This window comes from Ruditapes philippinarum, unplaced genomic scaffold (assembly GCF_026571515.1).
Source record: "Ruditapes philippinarum isolate M1 unplaced genomic scaffold, ASM2657151v2 ctg3180_1_1_1_1, whole genome shotgun sequence".
Taxonomy (NCBI): domain Eukaryota; kingdom Metazoa; phylum Mollusca; class Bivalvia; order Venerida; family Veneridae; genus Ruditapes; species Ruditapes philippinarum.
Genome location: NW_026865826.1, coordinates 149,303 through 165,482, shown reverse-complemented (window position 1 = coordinate 165,482; position 16,180 = coordinate 149,303). Strand labels below are relative to the sequence as shown.

The window sequence follows — 16,180 nt, the reverse complement described above, 5'->3', positions numbered from 1 at the left end:
ATATCATAATTTTAAACAGAAGTTAATTTTAAAGGGGTCCGGAAATATTATAAAGCTGTAAATACTAATTAATATTAGGAATAAGATTAAAACAGGATGCCTAAAAGTACTTATGAGTTCGGAAATACGCAATATTATGAGTGCACTTTGTGAAACTTTAATGACTGTTAAGTATGTTGAAGTATTGACCATATTTTGGCCTATGAACGAGCAGTTTTAATGTATTACGTATTGTTTGATAATGATTGCTCCTGTATAGCAAAAATAACCCTGTAAAATATAGATATAATACAATGTAACGGATTACTTAGATATTATTGTTATACGAAGGTTAAGCACATGTTAAACACCATGGATTTGGAGGACTATCAGGACTATCGAGTGGCTCAAAATATAAAAGTTATATATCCTCCAATTTTAATCATCTTTGGATTGACCGGAAACATTGCTTCTTTGATAATTCTAGCACAGGTGAAACACAGGAAGACTTCAACTGGTGTAATGTTGATATTTCTTACTTTTACTGACAGTCTTATACTTGTCTTCGTTGTGTTTGTGAAATGGTTGCAGTCTGTATTTGAAGTAGACATTCGGAGCTCTTCAAGCGTAACATGTAAAGTACATGTGTATTTGACTTACGTTTTACTGCAGCTGTCACCTTGGATTTTAGTTATTTTAACGGCTGAACGTATCTGTAGCGTACTATACCTTCATAAGGTCAGGCGTATATTTACGAGAAGAAATGTTTTGATTTTATTATTGCTGTGTGTTGTATGCCTATCCTGTTTAAACAGTCATCTTCTTTATGGATTTACACTAGATTATCATGAAGTATTCAACAAAACAAGCTGTCAAGCTATGAAGCATCATGAGCATTTCATGTTCAAAATCTGGCCATGGATTGATTTCGCTTTTGCATTTGCAATTCCATTTTGCGTCTTACTTAGTGGAAACATCATTGTTCTAAGGAAAATAAAAAATAGCCGCCACTTTCGGAAATCAAGTGTATTCAAACGCAAAACTGGAAACAGATCAAGGAGAAGCGAGTCTGATTCAATGCCGAGAACTGTTTCATACTTTACAAAAGTAGCGATTATTCTCAGTTTGGCTTTTATTGTATGTGTTTCTCCTTTCACGATTTTTGCGATTGGACAGCCGTACTGGTTCCCAATGGAAACTATGACGTCACGGCGGTATGCAAGACTTATGCTTCTTGGAGCTGCTATGCATTTATTTATGTACACAAACAACGCTGTTAACTTTGTTCTTTACATACTGTGTGGTTCCAAGTTTCGGGCAGATTTTGTCAACTGTTTATGCTGTAATGGTTATCGGCTTCATAGGTCAACCACTTACTCTTTTAACTCAAGAAGTTCACAGTCTTCTCAACGATCTGAAGTGCTTTAAAATTATATTTTAGTTAGATTCTATATATTTTTTGTCTAAACTAGATTATATAGTTATATATGTACAAAGTCAAGACCGAAATGTAAGCTTAAGGTATTAGCACCCTAATGCATTACCTCCGCTTTGAAGAGTATTCAAATAGGCTAGAACTACTGTTAACTACATTGAAAATGAGGGCCATGGGTTCAATCCCCAGAAGGGTCAACTTTTTTTTTTCTTTCTTTTTTTCTTTTAACATTATTTATGTATCTCTCATATCCCATTTGGAAAGAAAAAAGTGTTTAATTTTGATTTTTTAATTTATATAGGTATTTATTGGCTAAATTATGCTAAATCTAGTAATAAATATGGTACCTGATATTTTCAAAGTGTAATATAATCAAAACTAGACGGTAAAAGTATTTCATATTTTACAAGATCAACCAATATACTTTTTTAAAAATTTAGGGAAACTTTGAAAACAGGCACTCATTTGGGTAAATTTCAAGAATTTTTTAAATTAGGCTCCCTAAGTAGAAAAATGGTCAGACACGTGGTAAAAATGGGTGGGGTAGGGTAACATTTTTATACAGATTTCATAAATTTTTAGTAGAAACCATAATTTTGCTTATGTGGATTGTTAGCTGAATGGTACTATTTGTTTCTTACCAAAAATTAATGGGAAAACATTTTTCATTAGAATGTTATTGCAGACTGATTATTTAAAGGTTCCTCATTTCTAAAAAGAGCCCTCATAACATCCTAACTTGAGTTCAGAAAATTGGCCATAACTTGATTTCTGTACGGTAGACTTTGTTTAAATTTTGTATACAGGTGTACTTTAAGGTATACATCTGACCTATGATGTCAATTTTTTAGTTCCTGATAGTGCCCATTAGGGTCCTAATACCTTAAGTAGTAACGAAAGAAGTCAGAATTTATTTGATATTTGTAAAGATGTATGAGGAAATGGTTGATACACAATAATAAGAATATATCATCTTATTCTTATTCTCAAGTTGAAAATATTAATTATGGGTTTAGTATAATCAAATACCCAATACTTGTGTTGTATGATTTATATCACAGACACGCTGGAGACGTACAGACGGAACAAATGACTGACGTGACAATGTGACTCAAGTCCACGTATCACAGTTATCGGGTTTTGCACGTTTCTTTGTTGAGGTGACATTCACTCTTCATACATCTATCTATGTGACCTTGATTTTGAGCTAGCACAGTGGTGGCTTATGGTTACGCAAATTGTCCTGTTTTTGTGAACATACTAGTCAAGTTTGGCAAAAACAAACCTTTATAGATTCCCGAAAAAGTTGTAACATAGAATGTCTCTGTTATTTAATACACATGAATAATGTAAGTAAACAGAATAAAATGTTCTGGAACAAAATATCATTTTGCTATTTTAACTATTGTTTTATCCGTTTAGCAATTACTTTTTGCATGCGCCACTCGCTTTAATGCAATTTATTGCCATTTTTATTTCATACAAACAGTTTGGAAGTATTCTTTTTTAAAATCCAAACAATAACTTTTTGCTTCAGATATATAGCTTTATACACTTTAAGTGAATCTGCATTTCTATGTATCAAATAATTTTAGATGCCGTCTTTTACATAAATTTCTTTTCAATATACTATGCCTGCCATTGCCTCTATCAACGAATGTGCCATTTGTTCATTGAAGGTTTTATCGGCATTATCAGTTATTATTTTGCTTAAGATGTACTTTTATCATTTACGTTAATAGAAGAACGTTAAAAATTTCCAATATTTCCAGATATATCATTTGAAAATGTTTGTTTGCATTCATTATTCCACCTGAAATATATCCAGCGTTAAACTGTTTCCTTTATCTTTTTCGACATTTCTTAATTTCATTGAAATGGCACGGGTGTGTGGTTGAAAATTTCTGTGTTATCATTAACATTGAATTTCTTTATACATTAAAGCTACTTTTCCAAGATCTCATTGGCTAGAGCATAAAACATCCAGTGAGTCTCTTCCAAGATTGTTCAAATTAGAATCACTTTGGTATTGCCCACATATAAAAAACATATCTGATCCATGAGTAATGAATGCTTTGACATAGGGATCTAAAATTTGGTGTAAAGTTTAGTCATCACTAGTTGATCATCTTTTCTTACTTTGGAGTCAGTTTTTCAAAAGGCCATGTAGCCTTAACCACTTCTAGTTTGTCTGGCAAAGTACTTGAGAATACTTTAATCCACCTTCCTAAGATTTGGTGTGGAGGTTGGTCATGACACGTGGATGACTCCAATTGACTTTTATCTATTCTTTTGAGTTGCATTTGTGATATATGGGGCATGACGAATGCTACCAACAGGACATTAGGTTATGTTTACTTTCAAAAGGACAGTAGGTCTCTTTTTATATTTTTTTAACTTTCAACAGAACAGTTGCTAACTTTTGAAGTATACAGAAGCTTCTATTTTACACTCACAGCATTTTATAGCATTACCGTGAACGACTTAGTACCCTTGTTGTATGTAATCACTACCCAGCAAACACATGACGTTGTTTCAACGTTGCTCAGACGTTAGAGTCCGACGTAGGATAGACATTGGAATTTAGTTGTATATGAAAGTTTTTTAGACATCAGAATCCGACGTCAATCCAACGTCATAAAATGACATAAATAGAGGATATTGAATGAGTGTAAATTCAATACTGAATTTATTGCACGAGTTGAATAAAATTATATTATGCGAGCCTCTGGCGAGCATAATATTGTTTTATTCAACGAGTGCAATAAATTCAGTATTGAATTTACACAAATTTAATATTCTATTTATCACATACCCAAAATAAAGTCCGTTTAAAGTGAAATAAGACACATTTTTCATTGACGCGCCTGTAGTATAACGCTAACATTTAGCGCGTCTTTTACACTATGTTTGTATAACGCTAATGACGTCACGTCAAAATATATGCACGGCCGTGCAATACCATATTTACGGAGTCGCAAAATCGGCACGGATGTGTGATAAATCCAACCTCTATTCAACGTATACATGGTATATACAACTACTTTCCAACCTATTCCCAACGTGAATCCAACCAGTTTTCAACATGATTCTAACCAGTTACTTACGTAATACCAACTAGTTTCCAACGTAATTCCAACCAATTCCAAACATAAATTTGACCCGTTTTCATTAAATAATTCCCAAATAAAGAGAAAACACAAAACTTTCTATACTCAAAAAGTGATTTTATTATTTAAAGACAGTGATCATAAAAACAATTAAACAAAATGTATAACACAGTTTCTGATTTACCTATTCATGTAAAACTTAATGTACAGTAAATATAAATTTCCAACACATTTGTATAACATCACAAAAATGACTCACTTTTAATCATTTATAGTGATAATGAAATAAAGTTTGATATTTATAAATTGTATATAAACTATTAAAATTAAAAAAAATAAGAGCTACATGTCTTTTCAAAATTGAAGTTCAACATTTATCAGACCTCTTTCAGTTAATACAATTATACACATTGTGTAATCCAAAATACTATATAGTAATAACAAACAACAGTCAACAAATCATTTTCATTTAATGGTCTACAGTATACGTTAACTATTACAATATATGTCAATTAAAGTATTCATATTTACAACATGCTTAAAAAGGTTTTCTTTTAAATAACTCATAGAAAATGGAAATCATGGAAAATAAACCTTTCTTTTGCAGTTGATTTCATCGGTAATAAAATCGGATAAGTGAGGAAAAATATTCCTTTCTGTCAAAATTAAGTGTAACACACAAAACAATAAATATTCACTTTTAAAGAAAGTAAGTAATTTTTTTTCTTTATTCTTTCAAAACTAACTTAAAAGTTTGGATATATACTCCTCCATGTGAATATTTCTGGTATACTAAACGTCCACCACTGGATCCTGATTATTTTCTTCTACGAAGACACTGTGTCAAATAATCATGTAAAAACTTGTTTTGAGGTTCAACTTGTTTTTTTCCCTTGAAACTGCAAAAAAAGGAACAGAAATAAATAGGTGTACATAACAACCAAAATGGTCTTATATCAATTACATTAAATTAAAATATTATTACCCATAGATTACCCTAGCACATCATAATTTTGACACGTTATCCCCGAAACTCGATGCAAATAATGCAATTGCTGTAAATCAAGGTCATATTTTATTAAAATACAAGAAGTGAGCTTTTTCATGCAATCATAACCTATTTTATTTTCGATAAATTGTGACGTTACATTTTCGTAAAGGGACCATATTATTATGAAAAGGGTATTTTTTTCTTTAAAAAACAGCTAAAGACCGGGGTTCATTACTTTAAAGAGAGGTTACAATTTTTCGGGGGAAGGGGGAATGACAGGGGACCATAATAATGTGGGGTCACTTTACCTCGTTTCATCTGATTCGTTGGAAAAGTCCATGCGGCAGTTTAAGACTGCTGCATTCGATTAACGAAAAGTACAGGTCATTGTTAAAGTGTTTGATAAAAGATGATTTAACGGTTGTATTTGTAAATTATTAAAAATGAAGATAATGCATAAACTGTGTAGCATAATATTTAAAAGTACGAAACATCAGGGAAATACTTGTATATAGGCTTACTACCCCGTTATAATCTAATACTTTTCCTCCTTTTCCTCTCTTTCACGCTGAACCTCTTCACTTGTAAGAACTCTAGCTTTGCCTGCCTCTCTTTTTGTCGATTTTGATGGTTTGGGTATCACAACAAGGACATTGACTAAATCATCATTAACGAGTCCAGATTTATAAATAATAAAATATATTTCTGATCTGATAGCTCGGCTGGCAAAGACTCGGCTACTTTAGATACGTCTGAAATTTTGGATCTGACAGAATAACCATTAAACAAAAGCCCGTCATATTGAACTTATAATACTGCACGTTTGTAACGTCGCTTTTCATTGGATAATCGTGACGTTTATATAGTTTTATATACACGGCTGCTGTCGTTTTATGAAGAAATCTCGCTTTAATCCTCTAAAAATGATGCTTGCTGTATTATAAATTCGTTATGAATATTTCTGACAGGTTATATGGCCGTATATAAACGGTTGTTTGCAATATAAACCTCGCCTAGCGGCTCGGTTTATATTTACAAACAACCGTTTATATAGGACCATATAACGTGTCAAAAATCTTTATAACGAATTTATAATACAGCAAGCATCATTTTTAGAGGATTAAAGCAATATTTCTTCATAAAACGACAGCAGCCGTGTATATAAAACTATATAAACGTCACGATTATCCAATGAAAAGCGACGTTACAAATATTATAATACTGCACGTTTGTAACGTCATTTTTCATTGGATAATCGTGACGTTTATATAGTTTTATATACACGGCTGCTATCGATCCATGAAGAAATCTTACTTGATTTCTCTAAAAATGATGCTTGCTGTATTATAAATTCGTTATAAAGAAATCTTGTTGACAGGTTATATGGCCGTATATAGACGGCTGTTTACAATATAACCCTCGCCCAACGGCTCGGGTTATATTTACAAACAGCCGTTTATATAGGGCCATATAACCGGTCAACGATCTTTATAACTAATAATATACTATAAATATAGCGTAATCTTCCCAATTTATACGTAAATGGTAATGATTGACAGTCAAAGAGAGGTAAATAAGACAAATTTACCATAGGCAAAGCTACAATAGTTACGCAACATTATACACAAATGGCCACATGTTTACAAATACTAATTGCATTGAATGGTGTGTAGTGTGAAGTCACATGTCGCCTGAGTGAGAAACACTGTCAAAAACACCAGCTCCGTTTAGCACCGTAGTATGCGCAACATAGATGTAGGTACCCTCCACTGTAAAGGCGTATAAAAGGAAAAAGCTTTACCTTCAAAATGTGCCCGTCATGGAAACTTTGCAGCCGCTCACGCTAGAGAAAGCGCGATCAGAGAAAATTGACGACTTTATGATTAAGACAACAATAGTTTTTTATGTTAGTTTACTAAAATCTAACGTGAAATTGTTGCTAAAATTGATATTTGACCTTAATTATATATGGTCACATCTCGAAAGTGATTGATATAAGTTGCAAGAACTTGTTTCGCAATCGAGCTTCAATAAATATGTTTAAACCAATTATATGAGCCTTGGTGAATATGCATGTGTAATATGAAGTAATCTAGAATACTATCTAACTAATTACATTGTAATTTAAAGAGTTATGATAAGACCGTAGTCCTTACATAGTAATTAACAGAGGCTTAATATAGCAGTGGTCGGTGAACATTTTGGAAATAATAGCGGATTTATATCTGCCATCATCCTTCCTTTATTTATTTATTTATTTATTTATTTATTTATTTATTTATTTATTTATTTATTTATTTATTTATTTATTTTCCGTGATTTATTTAATTTTTTGTTTTAATTTATATATTTTGACAAGGAAAATAACATTCACAAATATTTTTCCAATTAATTCGTTTACTCCTACCAACTAATTTTCTTTCAAGGAACTACTTTAGAGGCGAATACATCGGCCACATGCAGGTCTGCATTAAGCGTGGCTATATAAAATGATTTCTCATCATTAATGCAAGTTAATTAAGCCGTCCGGTTAGCTCAATAGGTAGAGCGTTGGGCTGTGAATTGGGCGACCTGGGTTCAATTCCGGGACGGTGCAGATCACTTTCGTTGTGATTGATCTTGATACCTTTTCTACGGTCATTCGCATAGTATCTCTGCTCTGGCATGCACAGACGTTTCAATTCCTTGAGAAAGTAACTTATATATATCTTTTAATCCACCAATTCTGATGAGCATATGTAAACTGCTTGACAGCCTGTCCAATGCTGGACTGTACTCTGGCAAATTCAATATGTGGCTAACTGCCGTGATCCAGAGTGAAAACTGCCAACACCATGCCCCATGCAATTCACCCCAGACGCTTCAATTCTCCTATTTTGAAGACATCTTACAGATTATATGTGTGTTCACATCTCAAAAAATTCAATTAGATATATACACCATCAGGTTATTTTTATTTAATTTAATGAAAAGTAAAAGAGCATAATACAACGAAAAATGTTATGTAAAAAGTGTTGATTTACGTACGGTTCTTTTTTATTTCAGACACTTAAATGTACTAAAGGGCGTATAAAAATGCTATTTCCCAGTTGAAATTTATGTTACACAATACAACTGCTAGTCTTTTAAATTATGTTTAAAAAGAAAATCGTTTAAAACGAAAATTTAGGTATACTGTATGTACTGTTCTTGAAAACATTCGATAGTTCAATGAACCCCACTGAAAGCACTCTTGACTCTTGAGACCCTGTACATTTGTCAATCCCAGCACATGTACAGTACTGATCATATATCATGTATATAAAAAACTTAATATAAGCCGTTTTGAAAAAAAATTCATATTTCAACGTCTATAATTGTAAATATTGTAATATACTAAGTATTGTCTATAAATGTATTATTATAGACGTTGAAATACATGTATGTTTTTTTTTCAAAACGGCTTATATTAAGTTTTTTGATATATATGATCAGTACATGTGCTCGGATTGACAAATATACCTTTTATTTGGATTTTAAAGGCGTTTTAAGCTCCACACCCAAAGTGTCTATGGGTACATTATGTTTACAATGGAAACCCTATAAGCCTATCTGGAGCTCTTCCAGGGCCTCGATGAATATAAAGAGTGAAAGAGTTACCTCCCTTATTTATGCTCTTTAATGGAAATGTTCAATTTCACTTCCGGTCGATTTTATCCGCTTGTTTGCTGGCCAAAATAATGGAAATTTTGGCAAGATCAGCGTTATATTGGACCTAACATTATGTTAGCGTATTTCCTTTTTAAAAATGAACGATTTATTTACAAATACAACGGTTCTTTTGACAGAGGAATTCGTAAAATCGTGTTCGAAGGAAATCCTGCAGTCCAAACTCACGAAGCTTAGGCTGGTTACAGGTATACAGTTTAGTAAGGCAAACAAATCGTATGCAGTGACCGGTGACTGGGAGCGTGTTAATGCAGCTTTTGAGATTTTAACCCACTGGCAACAGATTCCAGATCACGAGCCTGACTTTGAGAATGTCTTGGATGATAAAATTGCTCAAATTTGTAACTGTGATACTTTCAATGATTTCTTTCAGAAATATAAATTGAAACATGTCCAAAGTGAAAGTGAAAGTAGATGGAATGATTTTCATACAGACGGTTGTGAATCTGACAATGCTTTGATAGAAAAAACTATTGAAACTTTAGAAAAGGAGTATTCCAGTCTCAGAGATAAATTGAAGTTCAAAAGAAAAGACCAGAAGAGGATTGTGCCAAACAATGAGAAAAGTACACCAGATCACAAAACTTTAAAGCGCAAAATATTAATTCAGCACAAGAAAGATACAGAACAGAGCAATGCTGTTAAATCAAAAGCTAAACCCAAAATCAATTCTTCCGAGTCAGTTAAAAAAGGCAGCATATCACCATTAAATAGTCAGACGACTGGTGATAGTAAAGTGCAGAAGATTTATATTAAGTCTGAAAATGTTGAAGACTTAGACCAGTTGGATTCTTTGTCACCAAACAATTCTAATGCTGTGACCACATCAAAATCATTTAATAATAGAAATAAACACATTAAAAATCACATCACCAAATCTGTCGTAAAAACTGAAGAAAATGGTCAAAAGGTTGCAAAAGAGAAAACTGCTACAAAAAAACCAGGGGATAAAGGTTATTGGAGTAGAGCTAAAAGAAACGATGGTGACCAAAGTCATAATTGTAAGGAATGTAATGTTACTTTGAAGTCAAGAAAACGTTACCTTGAACACATGAGACGCATTCATATAAGAGAGTATCAGTGTAATGTTTGTGAAAAACGATTCGGATATCCGACAGATTTAAATAGGCACAAATGTCCAGGTATTGTAGTCAAAGAGAAAATCAAAGAACCAGGCATTAGAAATGTCAAGGCAAAGCAAAATTCAGAATCCGAACAATTTCATTGTCTAGAATGTAACTATGTTACACCAATAAAGGTGAGACTGAATTCTCACATTCAGCGGAGTCATCGAAAAGAATTTGCATGTGACAAGTGTGACAAGAAATTTGGTTACACAAAAGACCTTTTGAAACATCAAGAAAATATACACAGTGGCTCCTATTTTTTTTGTGATCAGTGCTCAAAAGTTTACAAAAATAAGCAAATTTTTGACAGTCATCTTAAAACCCATGAATCAGGATATGTAAAACCTATTTATAAATGTGAACATTGTTTTAAATCTTTGACCACCAAATATTCTCTTGCTCTACATATGAAGTCAGTGCACTTGGGTCAAAAGAAAGTATATCTTTGTCAAATATGTGGGAAAAAATTTAGTCAAAGGAGTTCATATAAACAACACTGCAATGCACACAATGGAATTAAACCATATAAATGTGACATCTGTGAAAAAGCTTTTGTTTATCACAAGTCATTAAAAGAGCACAAATTCATGCATGACAATATACGACGATTCACTTGCGTTTTTTGTGATAAAGCATTTCGACAAAGAACCACCCTTCACATTCATTTAAAAACACATAAAACTGTAAAGGACCACATATGTCCTGTATGTGGGCGAGGCTTTGCCCAAAAGCAGGCAATGGAGCGACATGAGAGAATACATTCAGGTGTACGGCCTTACACATGCCAACTCTGCAATAAATCTTTCGGTGATACATCAACAATTAGAAGACATATGATATCTTTGCATCAGAAAAATGAAACAAACTGGCGGGAAGATATTCAATCTTCTGTAAAGAAGAAAAGTGATTACTATGTGTTTGGTGGGACTGGACAGAATAGAGTATACAAGTCCAATCCATCGAAAAAACCATCTCCATCAAAGAAAACCAGCCAAAAAGTTTCGCCAAAACAGGTACAAGTTAAAACTCCAGTTTTGCAAGAACCTACAGAAATATGCCAGCAAGAACCAAGTCTTATTGTGTTAAACCCTGTTCAAAACAACATACTGCAAGATCCAAATTATATTAATGTATTCAATGGCGTTCAAGGACAGACATTAAACGGTAGCGTCGCTAATGGTACACAGAATTACCAAACATTTCAGACTCTTCAACCGGGAACTTTATATGCAATTGCAGCTTCACAAAACAATCAGGAACTATCTCAAAATCAGAATGTAGGTGAAGCATCCCCTGCACCACTTAGCAATGGATTTAATCAAGTGATTGACTTTTCTACAATGACTTTCGTAGCTACAAAAATGCCAAATCAAGCTTGTGACAAGCTTGAAAATGGTGAAGAAACTCCTGTTCAACAGCCAGTGCAAGTAAATCAAGGACAAAATACAAATATGATGCAAAATGCCACAATAGTGCCTTTAACCCCTGTATCAGAAGGCCTTACTGTTGGTCAACCAGCACCCAATACCCCGGTCTCCTCAGACTCCTCTTTGAGTCAAGCCATTGCAAGTATCTGGGGCTTTGTTGGTTACCCGTCATACCAAAGCCCAGGAAATGTATCTCAGTTTCATCAGTCCACACAGAATCAGTAATGTTTCTTAACTTTGATGCCAAATTTCTTATTTTCTTGTTGTTTTTTTGTTATTGTTGGCATTGTTTGTTAACTTAACAATTATGTTATGAATTATAAAATTAGGAGTGGGAATTAATTTAGTTTATTAAATACATGATTGCAGGGTAGTCATTTGGAGGACGCTAGAAGCCAAAATGACTGTCTTAAATCAGTCTGCTCAAATGTATCTTGGACCTTCTTAAAACATGGAAAATGCCCTTTGTTGTATGTGATTAAAGTTTATTTAAGCATTAAACCAAAAATGAATAAAAAACTGTCTCAGAAAATGTTCAATGACAATCCGGTGCTCATTTAATCACACATGTAAATGCAATAATGCTAGGATGTTTTATAATAAAAAATCATGTTAAAATGGCTTAATGAAATTTTTCTTACAAAGCTCATCTGTTTGGAAGAAAGATTTGAATTTTTATGATGTTGTTACTTGTAGTTGTTGTCTTGAAAAAAAACTTAATGTGACCCATTAAATTATTTTAATTTATCAACTTGAAACATGGAAGAATTGCATATCTTGACAAGGTGCGGTCATTAGAAAAGGGTCATAATTATGAAAGCTGTATTTTTTAGTTATGTCCCTTTTTTACATAGTTTTGTCAGAATTTGTTATGGATAGTTGTTGCCTTAAAGGGAGACACAGGCAAAATTTTCATTTCTTAGTTTTGAATGTTTCATTCATTATTCTGTAAATGTCCTCAAAATTAGTACACTAGACAGTCAAAGGAACAAAACTTTTCTAAATATAAAGAATAAAATGGTGTTTTCCTAACTTGACCCGCGTGGGTCAGGTTAGAGCACTAAGATTTCACATTAGTTGCAACAGTGAACTCTGGAAACGTTAAAGAGCATGTTAAATGTATGACTTAGACTTGTTTCAATCATACAATATCCACAATATCTGTTATTGTATTTTCCAGGGTTTGTTCAAGTCACATGACTTGTTTTAAAACTTTTCGGTGACTCTGTTGGCGTCTAAATTTCGTTTAACATATATAGATATATTTACACTTCAAACCAAAAATATATATAATTTATACCGAAATTTATGTTGGGACTTTAGAAAAAAGTAATTTTAGTGTGATTTGAATACATAAGATCATTTTAATATTTTTGTCATTATTTTGCCTGAGTATCCCTTTAACAGATGAGCATAAACATGGCATGCAGTGCTCTTGTTTAAATTTTTTTTCATGTTCACATGTACAATGTACATGTATGTTGGGTGTACTGTACTGATAATTTAAGGATGTTAATCTGCATGCTTATACATCTAATTTTATATACATTGTTTTTTATGGCAGCAATATACATGTATATATGATAATTCAATGAAAAATTGCTTTTACAGCAATTTAAATTTTTAAGTTTCCATTGTTATACGTTTTTTTTCATTTCATAATGCTGGCATTTTTAGTAATGAATGTTAATTGAATGGCAGGCAGCATAGTTTTAAAATCTGCTTCATAATTGATTTTATATTATTTACTGAACTACTTGACTTAAACGTATTGCTTTTTACATAATTATTTTATGTATATTTTTATAAGAATCTATATAGGGCAATTTTTAGCTCCACATTTTCAATGAAAATGTTTGAGCTATTGCTACAGTTATGTTGTCCGGCCATGCCTGTACCCATTGCCGCCCACAAACTCCAAAATTGTTCATAATTTTTATGCGCTTGAAGGGAGGCAAAATATAATCGCATCGTCTGTCTGTCCATCTGTCTGTCCCACTTCATTAGTGTCTGGACGGTAACTTTGTCATACATTGAGTGATTTTAAAATAACTTGGCACTAATGTCTACCACATCAAGATGATGTGTCGCGTAAAAGAACCACGTCCCTACCTCAAAGGTCAAGGTCAGACTATCATTTTGAAGTTTCACATTATCGGAATTAGAGTAAATAGGTACACATATTCGTGTCCAGACTGTAACTTTGTCATGCATCAAATGATTTTAAAATAACTAGGCATAAATGTCTACGACATCAAGAGGATGTGTCGCGTCCAATAATCAATTTCCTACCTCGAAGGTCAAGGTCACACTACCATTTTGAAGTTCACTTTATCACAATTAGAGTTTATAGGTACACACATTCTTGTCCGGGCTGTAACTTTGTCATGCATTAAAGGATTTTGAAATAACTAGGCATAAATGTCTACCACATCAGACGACATGTCGCGACAAAGACCCATGTCCCTAACTTCAAGATCAAGGTCACACTTGTAGTTTGAAGGTACTCTTTCTCTCTAGAAGATTTTGAAGATACACATTCATGTCTTGAATGCACTTTGTCATGCATTGAAGGATTTTAAATTAACTTGGCACAAATGTCTACCACATCAAGACAATGTGTCGCGGCTTAAGCTCATGTCCATTTGTCCCCACTCACACAACAATCGTGTCCAGACTGTAACTTTGTGATGCATTGAGGGATTATGAAATAATTTGGCACAAATGTCTATCTCATAACAACATTTTGTCTCGTCCAGGAACCACGTCACTTCTTCAAAGGTCAAGGTCACACTTGTATTTTGAAGGTTCATGCGAACACAATTAGAGATTATTATATTACAGATACAATAATAAATTAGTTACTTTCATTCTCTTTTCTTTTCATAATACCTGCATGCTTAAGAAACCTTTTCGCGACAGCTCTTGTTTTTTCTTAATGGATTGTCTTCATACTAAAATACAACAACATTGATAAAAACTAACCATTTAAGCTTGGTGGCCACCTGGACCACTGACTGTAAAATTTTAGTGGCCCAGTAAATATATTAGTGGACCAACAATTTATAACCGGAAACAGGGCAAGCTAACTGGCAAATTTTTTTTTGATCTAATTTTTTAGCAGCGAAAATTGTGTGCCTGTATTTTATTTTCAAATAAGGCAAAATGGTACGGTATGAGACATTTAGAAAAACAAACTATATCCATTTTTAGCTCGACTTTTCTATGAAAAGGGGAGCTATCCTACTCGCCCCGGCGTCGGCGTCGGCGTTAGCGTTGGCGTCACACCTTGGTTAAGTTTTTCGTACCACCCCACTTTATTTCAGAAGTATTACAAGTATGGCTTTGAAACTTACCATACTTGTTCACCATCATAACCTCCATCTACAGACAAGAGTACATAACTCTGTCAAGGTTTTTGACATAATTATGGCCCTTTTTTGACTTAGAAAGTGTATTGAGCTTGGTTAAGTTTTTTGTACCACCTCACTTTATTTCAAAACCATTGGAGGTATTGCTTTGAAACTGACCATACTTGTTTACCATCACGACCTTCATCAACAGACAAGAGGACATAACTCTGTCAAGGTTTTTGACAGAATTATGCCCCTTTTTGACTTAGAAAATACATTGAATATGGGTAAAATCCACTTATTGCCTTAACCCTTTGAGATATTGCTTTGAAACTTTGAATGCTATTTCACATCATTACCCCCATCTGTACGCAAGAGAAGGTAACTCTGTCAAGGATTTGTTTTAAAAATTAAGGCCTTTTATCGACTTAGAATCTTGGTTAAGTTTTTAGTACCAGTCCACTTTTTGACTGAACTGTTTGAGATATTAATTTGAAAGTTGGAATACTTGTTTACAATCATGATTCCCAAACATGTCCAGGAGAAGGTAATTCTGTCAAAGATTTTATTTGAATTATGGCCCTTAACTGTCAATGTTTTGTATTATAGGCAAGCACTAAAAAAGTCGAGCGCGCTGTCTTACGGACAGCTCTTGTTATTTTGTTACCTACATTTTTATCACATTAACACAACAAACTTATATAATTTACAGTCAATAATCATAAAAGCTTGCAACTCAGTAGCTATAACAGTGAACAACCCTTTGAACAAGACTCTGATAATGATCAGACTGAACTAGACCATGACTTATAAATGATCTTGACCCACAAGGTCCGTACGTATGTCCCAAATTCGTGTCCGGCCCATAACTTTGTTATTTGAAGTCGGATTATAAAACTATTTCACAGAAATGATCACCATATTGAGACGACGTGTCGCGCGCAACATTTGGCTCGCTACCTTGAAGGTCAAGGTCACAGCATGGCCTTGCAGCAAAATCATGTCCGGTCCATAACTTCATTATTTGAAGTCGGATTTTAAAAATATTTC

General features: G+C 33.3%; 2 protein-coding genes across 2 annotated transcripts; both read left to right on the top strand.

Moving 5' to 3' along the window:
- The first annotated feature begins 22 nt into the window (after positions 1–22).
- Positions 23–2,395, top strand: LOC132730451 (neuropeptide Y receptor type 1-like). The gene is made up of 2 exons (XM_060716377.1): positions 23–1,500; positions 2,303–2,395. Exon 1 carries the CDS (start codon positions 340–342, stop codon positions 1,405–1,407), a length of 1,068 nt encoding a protein of 355 aa, XP_060572360.1. The 5' UTR covers positions 23–339; the 3' UTR covers positions 1,408–1,500; positions 2,303–2,395.
- A 6,789-nt stretch (positions 2,396–9,184) lies between these two features.
- LOC132730441 (zinc finger protein 354A-like) lies at positions 9,185–12,663 on the top strand. Its single transcript, XM_060716365.1, has one exon. It carries the CDS (start codon positions 9,303–9,305, stop codon positions 12,000–12,002), a length of 2,700 nt encoding a protein of 899 aa, XP_060572348.1. The 5' UTR covers positions 9,185–9,302; the 3' UTR covers positions 12,003–12,663.
- The last annotated feature ends 3,517 nt before the right edge of the window (positions 12,664–16,180 follow it).